The sequence below is a fragment of the Siphateles boraxobius genome, unplaced genomic scaffold (assembly GCF_051911475.1).
Source record: "Siphateles boraxobius isolate OS27281-9 unplaced genomic scaffold, OSU_SipBor_1 56, whole genome shotgun sequence".
NCBI lineage: Eukaryota > Metazoa > Chordata > Actinopteri > Cypriniformes > Leuciscidae > Siphateles > Siphateles boraxobius.
The window spans coordinates 2,592,258-2,613,020 of record NW_027509182.1 but is presented as its reverse complement, the minus strand read 5'-3'; the positions used below and the strand labels follow the sequence as shown (position 1 = coordinate 2,613,020).

Sequence of the window (20,763 nt, the reverse complement as noted above, 5' to 3'; positions counted from 1 at the left end):
CGGGTTTCCAGCAACTTTTCTGTGCTCAGAAAAATGCTGTGCTGAATCATAGCCAATCAGAATTGGATTTTGCACCAATTAGATTTCAGTGTGGGTTCTGATTCCACTTAACAATTTCACTTCTTTAATGATTTCATATAATGATCCTTATAGATCTGCTTTTTTTCTGGACAGAAGAAAATTTATTTTCATCTGCTTTGTATTGACATACCTGGTCTGAACACAGTTACACAAATCCTTGTTTCCTTAAGTATACTAAGTCTTGTATTTTGTTAGGGTGAAAATGGGGGGCTTTCGCACTGGAGGAACATTTTCATAGTTCCTATATCTATTGGTGGAGGTACCCGCTTTTTGGCATGTTCGCACCGCAGGAACTGGGAACTATTTTAGTTATAGGAGCGGCTTTTGGGGGGACTAAAGTAGCTACTACATCAGAGTAGAGTCTAACCCAACAGAATCACAACTACCGATGAAGTAACTGTACGTTGATTGGCCGAATGCCATACGAAACGCTTTTTAAAAAAAGCTGTGTAAACAGTTTACGTATACTTATTTCACAAACTAACTCCATGAACATGGAAAGCAGCGATAGGTGGACTGACGCCGAAGTCTGGGCACTTCTCAACCTTTATGCTGAGAAAATCCAATGCGACTTTGAAGGGACCAAGCAAAACGTGATAATGTATTTCAGCTCACTTAGCGACATTGGGCATTAACCACACGGAAAACGCTATAATACTATAATACCGTTTACTTTCTTTGTTTAACTTTGTTCTATCTAATAACGTATTCGATAGGACTGTTGAACAGATCGTAAACTAATGAAGACGGAGAATCAGAGGACTGTGTGCTCAGGTTCTGGCTTTCTCAAAGTCTGCCGAGCCATCAAAATACCTGCATAACAACCAGAGTGGCAGGACGTTGTGACGGCTTACGTCACTTCGGAGTTCCTACTGGCAGTGCAATTGCATCCAGGAAAATGGCCCTAGGGGGCTATTTAGTTCTCTGGGGACTGCCCTGATCCTGTAACCTATGTGTATGTGACCTCTGGTGTGAAAGTCCCTATAGAGGTGCTAAAATGCTAATCCAAATTGCCTGTCTCTTTTTGCTTTTGTATGTGGAACTAAATTGTATTTTCAATAGTTCTACACACTTTCTTCATATACATTTGACTGCTGTTTCATGCACTTCTCTTTGCCTGACCTTTCACATTTTTTTCCTTTTGTGAAATGTGTACAAAAGGGTTTGTTTTATTAGTTCCATTTGGGATAGAATCCAAACATTATTTACAGTGGGGCAAATGAGTGGGACCCAGGAGAGTGGAGTAAACGCTGGCTTGCTTCTGTGTGGAAGACTTGTGATTTTGTTGTTGTTAGTTAGATGAAGTGACAACAAATCACAGTCTGCCCTACAGCACAGGCCCAGCATCATCTGCCCCTACCCTCAAACACATTTCACGCACCCTAACTGAAGAGGCCTGCCAGTTTAACCTGCTCTGACTAACATCTGTACTCTCATCTGACCATGTCTTTGCTGGTTTATACTCTGTCTGAAATCAAGCTGTTTTGAAGTCTTTATGCGGTTTGGTGATTCAGCATGGACGTAAACCGGTCTTTCTACTGTAACATGCTAGCTTTTTACTGTAACTACTTTTTAATGCAAAACTGGCTCCTGTATGTAACATGCAATGATGTTCTCATGCAAATTGAAACTCTTTTATTATTCACTCGTATTGCATGGGTAATAAGTCATTTTGTTAAATATAAAGTCAGCATGAAATCAAAATTGATATATAAAACCACATCAATTAAGAAGAGTAAAAGAGGGTTCTTTTACTCTTCTTAATTGATCTGATCTTATCATCACGATATAATTGAAGATATTTCTTCTCACTGAGATATATCACAATATACTGTAGTTATTTTTGCTGGAAATAAGGTTGCTACAAAACCAAAATTTTAGATGCCATTGAATTTTCAAAATTCTCAATACCAATTTCGAATTCACAGCAGTTATACAATTAAACTACAATTATAAACTAAAAGTGTCTGCTCTGCTCCATAAAGAGCAGCAGAGTCAAGATTTTACTTATGACTTGAAGAGAATGAGGAGAGATGACTGACAGGACGATTGCGGAGGTTTTGGTGCACAATATATCCTGAGCGTCATTGACCTATTGATCAAAGTGATTTCAATACCCCGCATATTGATAGCAGTTCCCTGATGCCCGCAAATTGTATACAATATCTCGTCAACACTAGTTGGCTAAAAGAGCCAGTTTGACCAGTTGATTTTTAAGCCAGGGACACACCAAGTCGACGTGAAAAAAAGAACTAGCGGCAACGAAAGCTGACTTGTGTTTGACTCCTCGTCGGCTGCGTCTCGGCCAAAAAGCTGCACAGTTTCGTCCCACTGTAAGGACGAAAGGCGACTGTCAACTAGCATGTGTGTTCTGCGCCTGTGTGCAAGTAAATACAGTATGTCTATATCGGCAGGTATCAATAGTCTGTTTTCATCATTCAAAAATGGAAACCGAAATTAGGACTGCAGATATACGTACCCTAAACAAAACAGCGCTTGCTTTCCATTTTGAATCTCAATCACGCTGATCTTTCTTTATTCCAGTCGGTCCATGTTATGAAAATATTCGTTCATTTGAATGCTAAGGTAAGATTATGTAAAATTATAACCGACTTCTGTCTGTACCGTCTTGACTTCTTTGCTCGCAATTGGGCGACTCGTAAATGTACGATTTAGCGACATATGTTTACGCTTGACCACTTATCAGTTGTCACTGAGAAATGATCGTCTTTCAAATCCCGTATTATGCCGTCCTTCACTGACAGATACTTTTCAGGGAACGCTGTTTGAGAAAAGTGCTTTCGGTCAGGAAGTACATATTGTTTATCAAAAGCCTGTAGCATGGCTTTGAACGCTGGCATCTCAACAGTATGGAATGGCACCATTTCTTCAACCACATAGCGAGTCACGCTGTTAGTAAGTGCTTTCCACCGATTGCTGTCACTTTGGTACTTCGCTTCTCTCGCAAAGGCCTCGGAGAGAAAAAGTGCGGTGATGACCTCAACACCTCGGTAGGAATCTCATTATTGCGGTAATGCGGTTATCGTCACGGCCCTAGGTAAAACATAGCCGGGGAAAACCCAGACAAACTTCCGGCAAATTTAGATTTGCTCTGCAAGTTAGTCTGGCGAAGAGCCCATTCAAGCTCATTTCCAATCATTCCAAATCATTCCAAATCGAGGCACCAATCACAAACGTTGAGGCGGGCTTTACAAGATGACGATCGATCTGATTGGTTTTAAAGTCTATCCAATTGCTTACAGAGGCATTTGAGCGACGTCCGTTGGGGACGCCCATTTGGAAATGAGCTGTGAATGAACCTTCCCCAGACCCTAACTCAGTTACGACTGAGAAGGGTCTGGTTTTAACCAGGCTAGGTAAAACAGCTAAATGGCAGTCAAATCAAATTTATTTAAAGGCCACTAAAATATCAAAACAAAAACTAGTCAATCCCTACCTAATTTGAGTTAAAGAAGTCAAATATATATATAAAATATCCTGTTTCACTCTGAAATAAGAAAAGTATGAAAATGTTTCATGTTGATTTAAATACCTGTTGCTTGCTACTATGAGTAAACCTTAAAGATGCTAATCGAGTCAGGAAACAACCTTAAAATGCTCTCATAAGTAAATCATCTGGTTTATAATACACTGTGCAGGAAATATTATTTAACGTGTTGATGTACTCACTGTATTTACTTTTTATATAATACAGTTTTTGTATTGTTTATTGAAACAGCATTTTCCGATTATAAATCACTTGGCCGCTGGCTGAACTGTCCCAGCACTATGAGGTTTTGTCTCTGTTTTCATCTGTGTGTTTTCCTCTTTCAGCGTGAAGCAGTACTCTGGTCGGTTCTTCTAGAGGGTGGAGATCGAAGCCAAACTGCCGTACCCATTCACTTCAACTTGTTTTCAGAAACTACATTCCTCTGCTTCTTGGGTAGATGTGCTCCCTGCCAGTTCTCCTAACAATATTTTTTAAACAACATATTTGAGGGAAAAGTTTTCTCAAAAGCAAGTGGATCCTCTCATTTCTTTCTGCACGTGATTTTTCCATTATTGATTGTACTGTTTTGTAAGTAGAGGGAGCCCATCTGTGATGTCCACTGTTGGCCTTACCGGAGCTGCATGCTTAGTCTGTGCAACATGCAGAATGTAATCTTATGGGTTTTTTTTATATTACTTTTTTTTTTTTTTTTGCCAATGAATTTATTGTCCCATTATCTTGTTTTCTTAATGAGACTTTTTGGGGGAAGTGTAAATATTAAGTTCAGTTCTTTAAAGTTTTAATATCAGTACCGTTTTATTTAAAGGATGAACATCTATTTTGATTTGAAAAATGAAGGTATTCAGGATGGGAAAAGGATTCATTCCTGAGTTGTTGTTTTTTTTTGTTTTTTTTTGTGGTAGTTTTCTCAACCCGATTTTCAGATTCGAAAAACTTCAAGAGATGGATTGACCGTTTCTACTCCATTGACATTGGGATCCGTTAAATCTTGCTGGCGCTTTTGTACGTCTGTTTGTAAGCATTTTTACCATTTTAGATGGATCTTTCTAGACTTCTTTCTCTCCACGGTTTGGGGGAGGGGGGGGAATAAAAGCTTCTCTGTAAAACAATTGTGGCAGGTCTCTTCCATGATCTCATATCCCTTTCGTTCTCATTGTCCCCTCTGGTGTCTTTGTAGAATGTGCTGCAAATCTAAAAAAAAATAAAAAATTTAAATCTGTGCCACCTTTTACTAAAAAATGACTTGTTGGGTGTGTGTTTGTGTCTTGATTGTAGTGCTTTTCCTATGAATTTCCATTCAAAGGGACAGATGCAATTTAAATGTGCAGTGCATAAAGGAATCTAGTAACAAGGGTTATTTTAATGATAATAATAATCGGATTCAAAGTACTTGTAATTAGATTATATATTACATTTTAAAATGGGCTACTCCTAATCACACTACAGTTACATTTCTATTGATTAAATGATTACTTTCACAATGGCAGTAAATTATTCATAATTCATTGATTCTGATTCTTTGTTATATTTTACATTTCCCTTTATATAAGTCTACTGCTTATACATTCAGAAGGTATTTCAGGTTTGTTGAATTGCACACATGCACAGACCAGCCACTATTCATGAGCCTATACAGAAAACAGACCCACACAGCACTTCATCACTGGATTTACAGACATCATTTCACTTTTTAAGAAGTGTTTGCCAAAATTGCATATCTAATCAGCTCCCGACAAACGCACATTATTTGAATGATGAATTAGTGAGCCATTTAACCTTGTATTACTGTCTCTGGAAGGCTTGTCTTTCAAACACATTAAAATGTACCAATTCATGTCATTTCATATTTACATGCAATGCAGGGATTCTCCAGCTTTTTTGTCTGCTGAACCTCTTTGCCCAAATATATTTACTTGAAGTAAGCCCTTAGATTTGAAGTTAATAATTTAGGTCAGTAGTTAATAATAAAATGAAGTTCATGGTTCTCTGATATTAATGGTCACATGACATGCTGGTAAACAAATAGGCTTTTTTTAATTAAATGTTTTATTTTGTTTGTTTTTATTTAAACAAAAATATCTATTTTATTTTGTATGATTTAATATAGCTTTTAGTTAAACTCACAAACCCCAGTCTGGGAAACCATGATGAAATGTAATATTTAATGCACTTCATGTTGTTGATAATGGAATATATTTTCTCTCTGTATCTTTATAACAATATGGTACAATATTATCCTGTTCAAATGAATATGATAAACGAGTTAGGTCAAAAGTATTCAAAAAGTAGTCCGAATTAATACATTACCTAAAATACGTAATCTGGATTACATTATTAACTACAATTTTTGTCATGCAATTTGCAATCAATAACTGACTACAATTTGTAAGTAATCTACCTAGCAATCTATAAAAACTATATTCTTTATTCTTTAAATAAATTAAACATTAAATGAAATGAAATAAAATTATATATATATATATATATATATATATATATAAATAGTAACATCAAGTCACATTTATTTCTATATAGCACTTTTTACAATACATATTGTTTCAAAGCACCTTTACAGTGATAACAGGAAAATAATGAAAAAAAAGTTTGATTCAAGAAGAAAATAGCCTCACAGTCCACCTTAAGTAAGTTCAGTGGTTTTTCATTTTTTTGTAAAAAAGCCATTAATTTAGTTCATTTATATCGCTCTGGGAAAAACCATGATGTCATTGTCCAGTTCAGTTCTCATACAAAGGTGTCAATGCAGGCAGATCAATATTATTTTTGAATATGAAATTAAATGTTAAATTTAATGTCCCCAACTAAGCAAGCCAAAAGCCAATGGCAACAAAGGTGAGAAAGGCGACAGTGGCAAGGAACCAAAACTCCATCAGGTGACAGAATGGAGGAAAAAACCCAGGCTCAGTCGGGGGCCAGTTCATGTAGTGTATGATTATGATTCAGGCAGTATTATAGGGCAGAAGTCAGATTGGATTGGAACAATCAGAATAATACAGTCAAACCAAATATATTTTTGTATATTTTTTTTTACTAATGGGTGCAGGACACTAGTTCATTTATGTAAGTGAGGATTTCAAAATAAAGTAAACTGACATATTATACCTGAAAATTCTTCATACAGTGGACTACCAGTAAAATGTATTAAAACTTGGGACCAAAAATTATTCAGACACTTTGACCTGCCCATGTTTTGCTTAAGTGTTTATTTATTTTTTTATTGCTAATGCAACCTTTTTACACCACAGACTGAACAAAATTAGGCATTGCTTGGTAATTGGTTGACCTAAATTGGTATTATCTAATTGTGTACTTAAATTTAACAGCTGACAGCTATTAAACCTCATTCATTTGTGAGACAGTAACAGAAAGATGGACAAAACTAATGAAATATCAACTGATTTGATAACTCTGAGTTCTTGTCATATTTTATTACCATTTTCTAAACTATAACGAATAAAAGATTAGTTGAAAGTAATTATTAGTAATCGTTTGAATTTTAAAATCTAATTTAGGTCAAGAAATTAATTTAGGTCAAGAAAATAATTTCCCAACACTAAAGAAATTTATACGGGATTTCTTTAGAAATGTCCTACATAATTGGGAACCATAAATTCTAAAACTCATGATGAGACCCAATAAGACACTAGATTACTTCAGGTCAAGTTCTTAAATCATATTATTCTATGGAATGTTGTGTTTATCAGAATACTTGTATTGAAAAGGCAGTAAAAGGAAAACATGTGACTGTAAGGAAGTGTTACAATCATGTAACTATGTAATCAGTCAAAATAAATCCTGAGAGGGTGATGAGGACAGATGAGAAAATGGTTTATTTTGAAACTGTGATAGCTAAAATCCTGAAATATTTTAATTAAATTACTTTTGTTCAACAAATTATGTTTGTAATCATTTAGCTCCAAATGTCTCCTATCAATTTTTTTTGTGTTATTTTGGAATAATGAAAGAATGGATTACTTACAAAGTATGGGTTCCTAAATTCTGATATAATTTCATTAAACAATGTATTAAGATTGGTCCAGGGTTTCACATTTTCTGTTTCAAAATTCCAAAACTTTTCCACACTAAAATTTCCAAACCTTGTGGATTTTTCAGACCATATTTAACATAAATGGGTCATACATTTTCAGCATTATATTTGATAGGCTATATACTACAGTCATCATACTTTTTTTAATGGGTTTTTCTTGAAGTAATAAAATGCACTTACATGATGAGAAGAAACCTAAAACAATGTATAACCTGCATACATTCACCTCTGACACATCAGTTTGATATTGTAATCATTGTTTGAAGTTGCATGATCATCAAACAGCAAAGTAAGTCTGATTTAGATTATCATTTGCTCCTTTATCTGTTAATGGTTCAGTTGCCTTCAAATAAACATTATTTTAGTGAAGTTCAAAAGAGATTCGCTTTTGGTAAAGACAAACAGTTTTGCGCAATGAAGATGTGTGCATTGAATCCATTCGGTTGTTTGTGACAATCACTAAATTATCACTAAACATTTGCCATGAAACACTGCTTGTAGGCTATAATACATTTATTTTATTTTAGAAATTCCAAATTTTATATAGAGTCAGGAAACAATTTTTTTTTCCATGCTCTGTTTTCTTTTTTCATACTTTTCCAGACCTGGAAATTACTCAAATCAAATTACATTCTTTTCCACAGTTTTCCAAACTGCGTAGGAACCCTGAACAGGGAGTGGATGATGCTGATGCTTTAATGAATATTACAGGCTATTAGCAGACAAGTCCGAATCATTTTAGCGATTCGGTTGGTTCGGACGGTTCATTTTATTGAGTCGATTTCAAACATTGGTTCATTTGAGTCAAACCAGAATGAGTCCCTCTGATCATTTTACTCGTTACTTTTGTAGCTAAATAAATTTTAAGGTAGGCTTAATATTGCTGTTTGTGCTTGTTCATTTGCATATTTAAAAAACACAAACTATCACCCGCTGTACGGTTTACTAACAAAGTTATTTACGGTCTACTTTTTCCACAAATGCGTGCTAATCGGTTCGTTCGAAACATTAAGAAGAGTCGGTTCAAAAGATTGATTCGTTCGCGAATAATACACCCCTATTGCATATGGAAGATTCGAGAGTCAAAATCGAGCCTATTCAGACTGGGATTTAAATCAACAGGCTTGAAGAACTCAATGGACTAAATTACACAATCGCTTCAAACGCACGGATCCTGTCCGATGAACGAGAGTGTTGTAGCGTTCACAACGTTTGGAAACGGCTTTCCAGGGAATTGTCGGCCATATTCAGCGATACCACGCCCGGTGTGGAGACTTTTACACGGGTGCAACACCATTCATGCAAATAATCCCCACCGCAAGTTCATGGACAGCTTTTAACACAGTCTAAAGAGGAACTATCACAGTATTGAAGTAAGACATTCAATACTGAACACTAAATATAAAAACAACGTGCAATGGAGGTATTAATTCCAAAGGATCTGTTGCTTTTGTGAATGATACAAAACAACTCAAACCGCTTCAGGGTTTCAGTCATTGACACATTTTAAATGTGGTTTGGATTCTTTCCTAAACGCGCTACAGGGGGACTCTTTCTCTTGCCTCGTCTTAACGATTGCATTTGAGTTGGGACTGATGTTCTTTCAATGGAATTGCTGAAAAGCTTTTAATTGTGAATTGTTGGGGAGAATCATGACGCTGGACTCCATCATGGCGTGCTGCCTCAGCGAGGAGGCGAAAGAAGCGCGGCGGATCAACGATGAGATCGAGCGACAACTCCGCCGTGACAAGAAAGACGCTCGGCGCGAGCTCAAACTGCTCCTGCTGGGTACGGGCCGGTGCTTTCGTGCGACTCTACCAAAACTTGTTGCGTGCATGTGTCAAGGCGTAACAAATGCAAATAGTTTTATTTTTAAACTGAAAATAAAAAGCATTCATTCAAATACGTTTCTAAGGTAACTGATTCAGTGTATTCACAGTGTAGACAGGTGAGACAACTGTTGCAGGTGCGGTGGGATTTGATTGACTCTTAACATACTTGTGCTTTAGTGCTTGGAAACAAAATGTGAAATCGATGCATCAACTTGGCTAATTGTTCTTTTGATTCGATTCGCAAACAATGTATAATAGCTATAGCCTATATAGGCCTATTATTATAAGAAAATTATTTTAAAAGTCCTTTAAGATTAATTCCTGAATTCGAGAGATAGAGAGAGATTTTTTTTGTCCTATTTTTCTCTGCTGGAAAATTCAATTTGACAATTTTTTTTTTACTTGTCTAAACTGGACATTAGTTGGTCTTTAGTAGGTGTAAGTTCATCTTGGACTAGAAAGAGACCATCTACCAGTTATCATTTTAAAAGGATATAAATCTTTGTCATCTTTTACCCTCATGTTGTTCCAAACCCGTATGAATCTTTTTTCTGTTAAACACAAAAGAAGATATTTTAAAGATTGTTGGAAACCAGAGAGTTGGCGGCACCTATTGAATTCCATAGTATTGTTTTACAAGTTTGGATAAGCTTTTGGAGGGTTGAGTAATTGATTAATGACAAAAAATTAAATTTTTGTGTGAACTATCCTTTAAGTGGTCAAGCTGGTTTTGGGAACATGATTGATGGTCATCCAGCTAGAAACAAGCTACCATGTTCCAAAACTAGCTACAATATTTAACCTTATTGAAAACAAGCTCATTTACATACCTTAATTGATTACTTAATGATGTAACTGATTATTTAACTATACAAAAACAACATTCTGCACATGACTGCGTACATACGAATTAAAACGCACATGCCTATAGACTACGTGCCGCCACCGCTTTCGAATAAATTCACGTTTACACCAAGGCTTTCACACCGGAGGAACCTTTTCATAGTTCCTAGAACTATTGGTGGAAGTACCTGGATGTTTCTTAAACTCTAGTTCTAGAAAATGAAGAACAAAGAAATCTGAATCAAGCCTGCTTTGGTTTTTTATGTTTTTATTTATGAAGCCACTGCAAACTTTTTCGTTACATATATTATATTATATTATAATGCCATCATATTCTGTGCAGGCAATTAGCTTCGCTGTAAATAGAAAAGTCTAGCAATATCACTGCTAAATACGTTTAAACTGGGATAGTTCATCCAAAAATGAAAATTCTGTCAGTAATTAATCGCCTTCATGTTGCACCAACCCCGTAAGACCTTCGTTCATCTTCGGAACACGAAATAAGATATTTTTGATTAAATCTGAGAGCTGGATCACTCCTCCATGGGCTTCTAAGGGATTGAAACTTGCAGGCCCCGAAAAGTTATTAAAGACATCGTTAAAATAGTCTTTATACTACTTAAAATACTACTTAAGCTAGACAATGACTTTCCTCTAGATCTGCTGTACAGCCAAAACAATCTTTGTGGCATTAATTTCCTGTTATCACTGTAAAGCTACTTTGAAACAATCTGTATTGTAAAAATCTCTGATATAAATGAAGGTGACTTGACTTGACATAGACTTAATCAGAACATATTTGGAGTGATGATTCAAGAAAATCTGTGTATCGCTTTCATTTATGGGAAAGAACCATTCAAACAAACCAGTTTGTTGAATCTACTGGATTTTTGCACTGCTAACACTTTACTTTTCACATGTTTTTCAAAACTTTCAGGAACTGGAGAGAGTGGGAAAAGCACCTTCATTAAACAGATGAGAATCATACATGGCTCAGGCTATTCAGAAGAGGACAGGAGAAGCTTTACCAAGCTGGTCTACCAAAACATCTTCACATCTTTGCAGTCCATGATACGAGCAATGGAAACTCTCCAGATCCTTTACAAATATGAACATAATAAGGTATAAAAATTTGCCGTATCCATTCGCTGTTTCTTTTGTGATGTGTCTGTGGATACGTTATGCATTCATTACCTTGACATGGTCACAGGTCAAACTTTTAAAGGGTGAGCCAAGCCTTTCATAGTGAAGGAATGTACATTATATAGTGCTGTGAATGTTACAGATTGGCATTTTTTTGCGTCTTCTATAGATATGACCAGGGCTTGACATAAACCCCTTCCAACCCGCCAAATGAGTGTGTATTTCAGCTGTGGAGTGTAAACAGTCACTCCTACTAGCCACTTTGGCGGGTTGAATTTATATAATATAAATTTTTCAATTGTCGTAGTTTTTAAAAAGGCATCTGAAATAAACTAACTGCAATCTAGTGTTAAGTGTTATTTTTCAATACATATCGATACTGAAATATCTAAAACTCTTCCGCAGGATACACAATACAATGTGCGTTCTCACTCTCTCATCTTTCCAACACAAACCCTTTAGTCACTCATTTCACTTGCTCCGGATGAATATTGTTGGTGTTACAGGGCTTGAATGTTGCCATGGGATTGCTAGTATTGGGGATAATTTTACTCATTCCCTTTTGTGCTCACACCCAAAGTGCGCGCACACAAGACAAGTATATTGGCTATATAAAACAGTATAATGGGTCCGTGAGTCAGGTCTTAATGACAGCAGCCTAATATACCGGCCGCCAAATTATGAGATAATATTAAAAATATCTATATGGCAGTTTTTTCCCTTTGGTATCAATGTCAAAATTGTCAGTCAAATGGCCAGTGAAAATGCTGAGTGGCTAGTAACTATGGAAAACCACTAGCCACAGTGACTGGTGAGCAAAAAAGTCAAGCCCTGGATATGAAAATATTGTTGTGAATTGGGGAAAATGTTAAAATTGCATTTCCTGAATGAGAGTCATGGCTTAATGTGTCAGAGCAATTGTGCTGCTTGCCGTTGCTCCAAATGCATTTATGTGTGTATAAAACTACACAATTAAGTTCAAGTTGATTAGGTGCCACCCAAATAACTTTGCCATGAAGTAGGTCAAACACTGAGTCAAATACCCTGAGAGAGATACAATCACTTTGGCTAATCATGTTGCCCAGGCGTAACACAATTACCCCTCCAAGCTATGAAATTAATTATACCATTTAACTGCCTTGCAGAAATGTGCCGTCTTGCTTTTTTCCAATTGTAGATACCCCCAAAGGCAAACCCATTTTCCATTGTGCGTAGCTGAAATATTATGGAACACAGCCTCAATCAAGTTCTGTCTTATTGGGTCAGGTGAAGTGAGAACTTTAGACAAATAGTACTTTAACAAATTTGAGTCTCAAGTAAAACGGGTCAATAAAGTTGTAACCAGGTTACTTATAAGTGGGCTAAGACATGATGTTTAGTGTTGTGTCCCATTGGCTGAAGCATCAGCTTCTTATCACTGTTTTAAATGCATTGCTTTGTTTTTAAATGTTTTTTTTTTCTCCACACAGGCCAATGCAAACATTGTCAGAAAAGTAGATGTAGAGAAGGTCTTCATGTTGGTCAACCCCTATGTAGATGCCATCAAGAGTTTATGGAATGACCCAGGAATTCAGGAGTGCTATGACCGGAGGAGAGAATACCAGCTCTCGGATTCCACAAAATAGTGAGTGCTTTTTACCTTCCATAGGAAAGAAGAATCACAATGAGAACTCTCTAATGTCTCAGTTGTTTCCATTGCTGAGTATTTTCTCCTTATAACTGCAGTCTCAAAAACGTGGTTTGAAATCACTGGTGTTTCTGATAGGGGTGTAACGATACACAAAACTGACGGTTCGGTTCTTCCCACGGTTATGACGTCTCGGTTCGGTTTCGGTTCGATGGGATATGGTTTAGAAAGCTAAAATTGCTTCTTTTTTTTAAATTGTCTTTGTCTTTAAATTAATTAAATTACAATTAAACGTTTGGGATTAAAACGCAAGGATTAAAAAAAAAAATCTCCTAATGCTGTAAACTAGGAGCCCGCACATTACTATAACATTAAGGTTAACAACAGAGCCTAGACTTTTAGCCTAAATTCAGATGCTTTATTTTTTAACACCCAACAAATTGTATGAAAACATGTAAACTGAACATAAGGTAGTTTTTGCATTAACTTATTTTACTCTAATTCGTTATTGAAATATAATAATTTACACAGTTGCTGTCATTTTCATGAAAGATATTTTAAACAACCTGTTAGATATCTTGATTATTTAATGTATAAGTAAAATATTGCCTAATATAGGCTAATATAGTGCATTTATTTAGTGCAAGAGTTCATTTGGATGACTTGCCTGCTGAGGTTAATATATGCTATGTGAAAAACTATGCAGTTTTATTTACGTCTTTCCGCTGCTGAAACACTGAGCGATTAAATGAGTAGTGATGCCTTATACTGTATCTTTCAACATACCTTCAGGTGTCCATTCATGTTTATTTTGTAACTGAGGGAAGAGATGATAGCGTTTACTCGTGCTCCGCGCTGCCACTTGAAATGAGGAGCTAGTACAGCGATCTGTCACGCCACATCAAAGAGCGCCAAAACGCCATTTATTGTTTGAATTTCGTGATCAAATAGACAGAATTTGAAAGAATACACCTTGCTTATTATCGAAAGTAACACAACATGGGGCTTGCTATTATATGGTGTTAATGGTGGTTAGACTACAAAACTGACTTCGTTGTGTACACATAAGACATGAGAGGTCCAGTGAACCAGGGCTGGGCGGGCTAGCAGGGGGCGGGGCGGGGCGGGGCGTGTTCGGTACGCCATGAGAGAATCGCGGTTCTGTATCGCGGTTTTTCGGTTCGGTTTGAATATCGTTACACCCCTAGTTTCTGAAGCCACAAACTACCTTGTAAATAATAGTCAACGTGTGGATCTCTGAGCTGGTGCGAGTGAGTGTTTGGGGCTAATTTGCATATATTTATAGAACCACGTATACTAAATGAGACAAGGGTGGAGAGTTGCATTCAGCTATTTTAAGGCATGTCGATTTTTTTTTTCGAAGGAAAAAACGTTTAAAAGTTTTAAGGGATAAAATTATTGGTTACAGGGGGACTCTCTGATAAATATTTATTTAAATATTTAGTAATCTGACAAACAGTGAGTAAAGTGCAGAATGATGATGTAACTAATATGCTAAACCAACATGTAATTCTGACAGTAACTGTGGGTTACCATCTAAAATGATATGTAAGTTTTATATTCCAATATACACAAACAATTGTTTTAAAAAATCTGATTTATCACTGTATCACTCAATTTTTTTATATATTTTTAAATAAATGTATTATTTTAAAATTAAATTTTTCAAAATGTTCTTAAAAATAATTGGAGAAAATTGAAATATGCTACTGAGAATGGGGAATGTGCTTAATTGTCTTGAATATTTTCACATTGCGAAAAATTCCTTTATCCAGAATATTACATATAATACTTTTTGTTGTTGTTGTTTGAGGTAAAATCCAACTTGGACGTATTCTTATATTGCAGTAGAAAACATAGAGATGCCTCAGAACTGTAAAATGTTCACTGTTTGTATACAGTTACCTAAATTCACTAGATCGCATCGCCAACCCTTCCTACGTTCCCACCCAGCAAGATGTGCTCAGGGTGAGAGTGCCCACAACAGGCATCATTGAATACCCCTTCGACCTACACAGTGTCATATTCAGGTAAGTCTTCTCTTTACAGTTACTCTTCTAGTCAGGTGTTCATCTAGTACTGCACTGATATAAAAATAAAGCCCAGTGCTCAGATGCATGCATGTTCCCAAACTGCTCCCAAAGCGCGTGACCTTTTAACCTCATGACCCCTCCTTCTCATCAGGATGGTGGATGTAGGGGGACAGCGGTCAGAAAGACGGAAGTGGATCCACTGCTTTGAAAACGTCACCTCCATCATGTTCCTGGTAGCACTCAGTGAATATGACCAAGTTCTGGTAGAGTCTGACAATGAGGTAAACAAAGTACTAGTAGAGGGAGTCAAAGCTGTTAGTCGTCACTAACGACTGGCAGAACACACTATTTTGTGTGATGAAATTTTTTTTTTCAGCACAGATGTTTAATTGATAATATAAGGTTTAGTGACATAACCTAATGTCATCTTTTTTGCATCTTTAACTTTTATATTAAACAAATCCATACAGTGTTTTATACATTCTTTTTTTTTGGCAGTGGCAATAGATGCTATTTACACTGTGTAAATACTACACTAAGTGAAAATAGCATAGTGTAAATAGCAGCTATCGCTATTTGTACTCATTTTCTTTGCGATAGATGCTATTTACACCAAGTACAAATAACGATAGCTGCTGTTTACACAGTGTAAATGGAATCTATTGCTATTTAAACAAAGTGAAAATAACCGCATTTCTCAGTAATCTGCTGTTTACACTAAGTAAAAATAGTGATCTTTTTTTATTTACACTATGTAAAAATAGCAGTATTTTCGTGGGCAATAAGTGTAAATAGTAGTTAGATGATATTTATACTTCTAAATAGTGGAAGATACTATTTGCACTTCAGTGTTGTTGTACATTAAACTGTATGCAATAATAACATAGTTTTAATGATTATATATATATTGAAATTATCAAATGGATGCCGCCTTATTGGGACAATAAAGCTAACCTCTGGTCAATTTGCATCTAAAAATGCTTTTTTCAGGGGTCAAGGACAGGGCCGGCACCACGATGGGGCAAAAAGGGGCATTGTCCCCTCATATCTGATGTGTGCCCTCTCAGTTTCAGTTCATCTCCCCACCAACTCCGAAACGTGATTCGATTTTTACCCTTTGACACGTACGATTACACCGGTGTGATTAGAGCGTTCAGTGCGTCACTCCTAAATTCAAACATGCTGGCGCAGAGCCAGAGACTGATGTGTTCAGTGCTTCAGTGTTTTGAACCTCATAATGTTTGTTTTAGGTTTCAAACATTTAAATGAAGTACTATAAAAAAGACATTTATAGTTTATCAAATACAAATTCCATACACTGATGTCTATGGAAGCTGCAATAATAATCCTTTCAATTATAATTTGATTGTGTTTTATTCTTTTCAGATAGGCCTACAAATTGTGTAGGAAATTATAAAGTTTAATCTATTCTTCTCCCAGTTCACCATCCACTTCTATGCATTTAGATTCATTATAAAGAGGTTTAAATGACAAAACACATTCACTTCCACATATTTGACTGTTGGAATATATCATATAGGTCATGAGATAGTTAACAAGTTTGTGAATATTTTGAATAAAAATATAGAGCCCCTTAGAATATAGATATAGAATTATATTTTGGAAGATTATATATTATTTCTTAAAGAATAAAAAGTAGTAAAGCTATTTTAAAACATTACTTACTGTTCTAAATTCAATTTGTGAAAGCAGTTACCAACGTGCAGGAGGACATTTGTTGATGTGTGATAAGAAATTTTTTTTTTTATTTTTTTTTTTTTTTTTTACACATAGTAGTTACATACATACATGCCTATACTGACCATATCATAACTGAGGTTGGCTTTCTCCGAGTTCTGGTTGAATGATGTGATCATGTAACCAGTAGAGATTGAACAATTTTTTTTTGTTGTTTTTTTTTTTACTTTAAATGGCATGCTGGCAAACTTTAGCAATGCTTGAATGAAAGTACTTTGATTTTTTTTTTTTTTCTGAAATTGTCAGAAGCAGTGAACGGAATGTTAGTGTTGATTAAAGTAGGACTAAAATAACCCCTGAAATTGCCTGTTATGTTATTTCCCCCCACAGAATCGAATGGAGGAAAGCAAAGCATTGTTTAGGACGATAATAACATACCCCTGGTTCCAGAATTCATCAGTTATTCTCTTTCTGAACAAGAAAGACATTTTGGAGGAGAAAATAATGTTTTCACATCTTGTAGATTACTTTCCTGAATATGATGGTAAGTCTAAAAATACTTTGTTGTTTTGTTGACTCTATTTTCTGAGAAACTAATGGTCTTAATAATCAGTTTATTTACCTTTGTAAGTTTATGATCCATTATGTAGGTTTTCATGAGTCTTTCTGTGGTGCTTGCTAAAGCATTGCTAATAATATTGCTCATACTTTAAAGCCTTGTTCAGACTGTCAGTCCAAATGTTTGTGCATATCCAATTGGAATCCGATCATAAGTGGGAATGGCAAAAAAATCACAAGAAATCCAATTTTTACAAATCTGTTTCAAGCTACATAAGGTAGGCTATAACATAGATATGTATAGCAACATATGTGGGTTGAAATCCTATTAAAATCTCATATCTCGAAATCCATTGCTCTTCTCTTTTCTGCCTATACGTCACTTTATCACGCCACGTAAAACATAAAGACACGACAGACGTTGTTGCAGAAAGAAGATTGTGTTGTATTGTTGGCAATGTGCAGGTCATGCAGAAAGAGAGAGAGAGAGAGAGAGAGAGAGAGAGAGAGAGAGAGAGAGAGCAATGGGAAACACAAATCAGATCAGGGCTGCATTTCCCAAAAGCATCGTAAGGCTTAGTTAATCGTAGAACAATTGCCACCAATGGTCTCTATGAACAACTTAGGCTTATGATGCTTTTGGGACACACAGCCCTGAACAGTTACGATACACTAGTGATGGGAGAAACAAAGCCTTTCAAAGCTGTGAATCAATTGAATCAAGTGCTTCGCAAAATGATTCACTGGTGACGCCTGCTGGTCAAAAATGTAAATACAACAAAAACTCAGGCCAAACATTAATCATAACACAAATTTCAAATGTTTTATTGAAAGTGAAATCTATCAGATGGCATTAACTAATAATCTAAGATTAAATATCAAGTCTGTTTAATGTGTTTAATACATTTTTTTGTTTGTTCCATGGATGGCCCAGCTAAACAGGCCAATAAGAAATTAACTAGTATTATTCATTTTAATTATACTAATGTCTCATTAAAATGTCTACACATGTATGAAATTGATCAGAGATCAGGTAAAAACCACAGTTTCTACACTTTCATTATCCACAAGATCATCGCCCCCCTCCCCACCGGTTAACCATTGAAATTTCAAAATGTTTTGAAACAGTTATGACGTAACAAAGCCTCGTTTACGGAAATCACATGACTTTGGCAATTTGATACATGCTCCAAAGTAAAAGATTTGTAAAGGTTTCGAAGCTTCATGAAGCAGTGTTTCGAAAGCGCCCATCACTACGATACACAATCCGAATCCAATCGGATACACAAATTATCAGATTAGGACTGACGGTGTGAACGTGGTCCAAGTTAGAGGTTATTTTAAGTCATTTTCAGTATGACCAAGTTAACCAAGATTTGTTTTCCTCTGCAAGGAGCCCAGAGAGATGCTCAAGCCGCACGGGAATTCATCCTGAAGATGTTTGTCGACCTGAATCCAGACGGCGAAAAAATCATTTATTCTCATTTCACCTGCGCCACTGACACAGAAAACATCAGATTCGTGTTTGCAGCTGTCAAGGACACCATCTTGCAGCTCACACTGAAGGAATACAATCTAGTCTGAACAGCGGCCAGTTACCATTTTGTCATTTTTCTGGCCTGGTTAAAGGACTCATCAGTCTGCCGCTAGAGCCTGCTGTGAGCCAATAAAGTCTACTTTAATTGTATGAGCAGTCGGTTGTCCCCGTTTCTGTGCCATGAAATTGGACATACAAGTTCTTTCTATCTAAGAACCGTAAAACAAGCTGCTCACGACTTTGTCATTATTTATTTGCACCTCGCAGCTACTTCACAGAATTCAACTTGAATGTTGTTATTCCATTTTAATGAAAAATGTTGTTATTGAACTTTTTATTACAGATGAAATGGTTTCCTCTTGTTTAAGGTTTATTCTGTAGCAGTTTCTTTTTGGTTTAAGTTGTACCCATTTAGCAATTTGATATAAATGTTATGTAGATTTCTCCGTCTTGGACACATTAAGTATTATGTGGGGCAAGTGGTCATTAAGCCAATGAAAAGTACTTATTTGGATTTGTAACATGGTAGTTTCTTTTTAAGAGTTAGAGCAAGCTTAGTAGATAAGGGTCTTTTCTACCTTTCACGCCACATGCATCGGTAAAGAATAGACAACAGCTAGATTACATTAAAATTGACATTAAAAGTGCCAGAGTTCCTCTAATGTGGTAGTTGTATGTATTGGCAAACTAATAATCATACCACAGGCAATAAGTTGGACTTGCCAGTATCATTTATTTATATACCATACTAGCTCTTTCTCATTGTGCTTTTCAGAAAAGATGATGGCATACTGTTCATGGTCTCATCCATTAAGTTCATCAGTGTTCCATAACAAAGCTTGAACGATGTGCTAAGAGAGATGATTCCTGTGCAGTCATTCTTATCTTAAACTGCAAATGTGCCATTCAGATTTTCTGTGGCACTTGCATACATTTTGAAGTGCGTGTGAGAGCGATATATTACCCAACAAGTGTTCTCAGTGAGCCAATGATGCTCTTACTGGTATTGTATTGACTTTACAGTGTGGTTAGTGTGGTGTAATCAAGCTTAGGTCAATATGTGCAGTTGTTTTTAGAGACAATGCGGATTTGTAAAGAGTATCATGTAAGTAGATGCTTGTTAAACAAATTAATGTTTTGTGTTCAGCCAAGAGTAAAGGACCAAATTACTGTTGTGATCCTCTGAAGAATGTATTTTTTTTTAATTTTTTTTTGGAGTGAAGCTGACAAGTGTGTGTTTTGCATAATATGAACATTGCTGGATTTGGGTTTATCACTGGACAGTTTTCTGCTTCAAAATTTAGAGAGAACTGTATGTTTGCTGAAAATGTATCAAAAAGTATAAAACCCCATAGACACTTAAGCCACTTAAAATTACTTAAATGTCATTGCATTAAACAAAATATCAAACCAAGTGGCATTTATTTGAAAGAACAAACTCTTTACCTTCATTCCATACCTATCTGTCAGTTCAAGAAGTTGATGATTTTGCTGCTCAGTGTTAAAAACAGGTCACCTAAAAGGCTTGCTGGAATGAGACAGCTGTTCTCTGCTCAAATTATTGCAATATCCTAATGCTATGATGGAAATTCCAGGAGACATTGGACTAAATCAAGTACATGTAAGTTTAACAGTTTAATAAGTTGGACTAGACTGGACCTACAACTTAGGTTATTTCGTAGCATGTTTTTGTTCATACTTCCTCATTCCATCCCAAAACTTTACATAAATGTGCTGTGACACAAGACACCTTACACTCTTAAGTATACAGCCTGTTCCCACAGCAGAAGTTTATATTTCACAAAGAATGTAT

The 20,763-nt window shown here is 36.0% G+C and overlaps 2 protein-coding genes across 9 annotated transcripts in view; both read left to right on the top strand.

The window, feature by feature from the left end:
* Nucleotides 1-4,701, top strand: part of hnrpkl (heterogeneous nuclear ribonucleoprotein K, like) — a 39,006-nt gene extending 34,305 nt beyond the window's left edge. For all 6 annotated transcript variants that reach the window (XM_077206384.1, XM_077206383.1, XM_077206380.1 and 3 more), the window contains one exon: nucleotides 3,916-4,701. In XM_077206384.1, the coding sequence (XP_077062499.1) occupies nucleotides 3,916-3,946 (31 nt within the window). In that variant the 3' untranslated portion in view covers nucleotides 3,947-4,701. The remainder of the gene's footprint in view (nucleotides 1-3,915) is intronic.
* Nucleotides 4,702-8,668: 3,967 nt separating this feature from the next.
* On the top strand, nucleotides 8,669-20,364 carry gnaq (guanine nucleotide binding protein (G protein), q polypeptide). Of its 3 annotated transcripts, XM_077206304.1 has the most exons (8): nucleotides 8,728-9,081; nucleotides 9,203-9,446; nucleotides 11,271-11,455; nucleotides 12,946-13,100; nucleotides 15,026-15,154; nucleotides 15,309-15,438; nucleotides 17,246-17,399; nucleotides 18,807-20,364. In XM_077206304.1, the coding sequence occupies exons 2-8, from the start codon at nucleotides 9,311-9,313 to the stop codon at nucleotides 18,995-18,997; spliced, it is 1,080 nt and encodes a 359-aa protein (XP_077062419.1). In that variant the 5' UTR covers nucleotides 8,728-9,081; nucleotides 9,203-9,310; the 3' UTR covers nucleotides 18,998-20,364. The 3 variants fall into 3 exon arrangements, with proteins under 3 accessions (XP_077062418.1, XP_077062419.1, XP_077062420.1); XM_077206303.1 differs by having other exon boundaries at nucleotides 8,669-9,446; XM_077206305.1 differs by lacking the exons at nucleotides 8,728-9,081; nucleotides 9,203-9,446 and adding an exon at nucleotides 10,461-10,514 and having other exon boundaries at nucleotides 11,272-11,455.
* The last annotated feature ends 399 nt before the right edge of the window (nucleotides 20,365-20,763 follow it).

Bases quoted from the DNA above. Each gene is read 5' to 3' on its own strand.
- gnaq (XM_077206303.1), top strand. From the start codon at position 9,311: ATGACGCTGGACTCCATCATGGCGTGCTGCCTCAGCGAGGAGGCGAAA. The intron at 15,155-15,308 runs GTAAGTCTTCTC...CCTTCTCATCAG, and splicing joins CTACACAGTGTCATATTCAG to GATGGTGGATGTAGGGGGAC. The intron at 17,400-18,806 runs GTAAGTCTAAAA...TTCCTCTGCAAG, and splicing joins TTACTTTCCTGAATATGATG to GAGCCCAGAGAGATGCTCAA.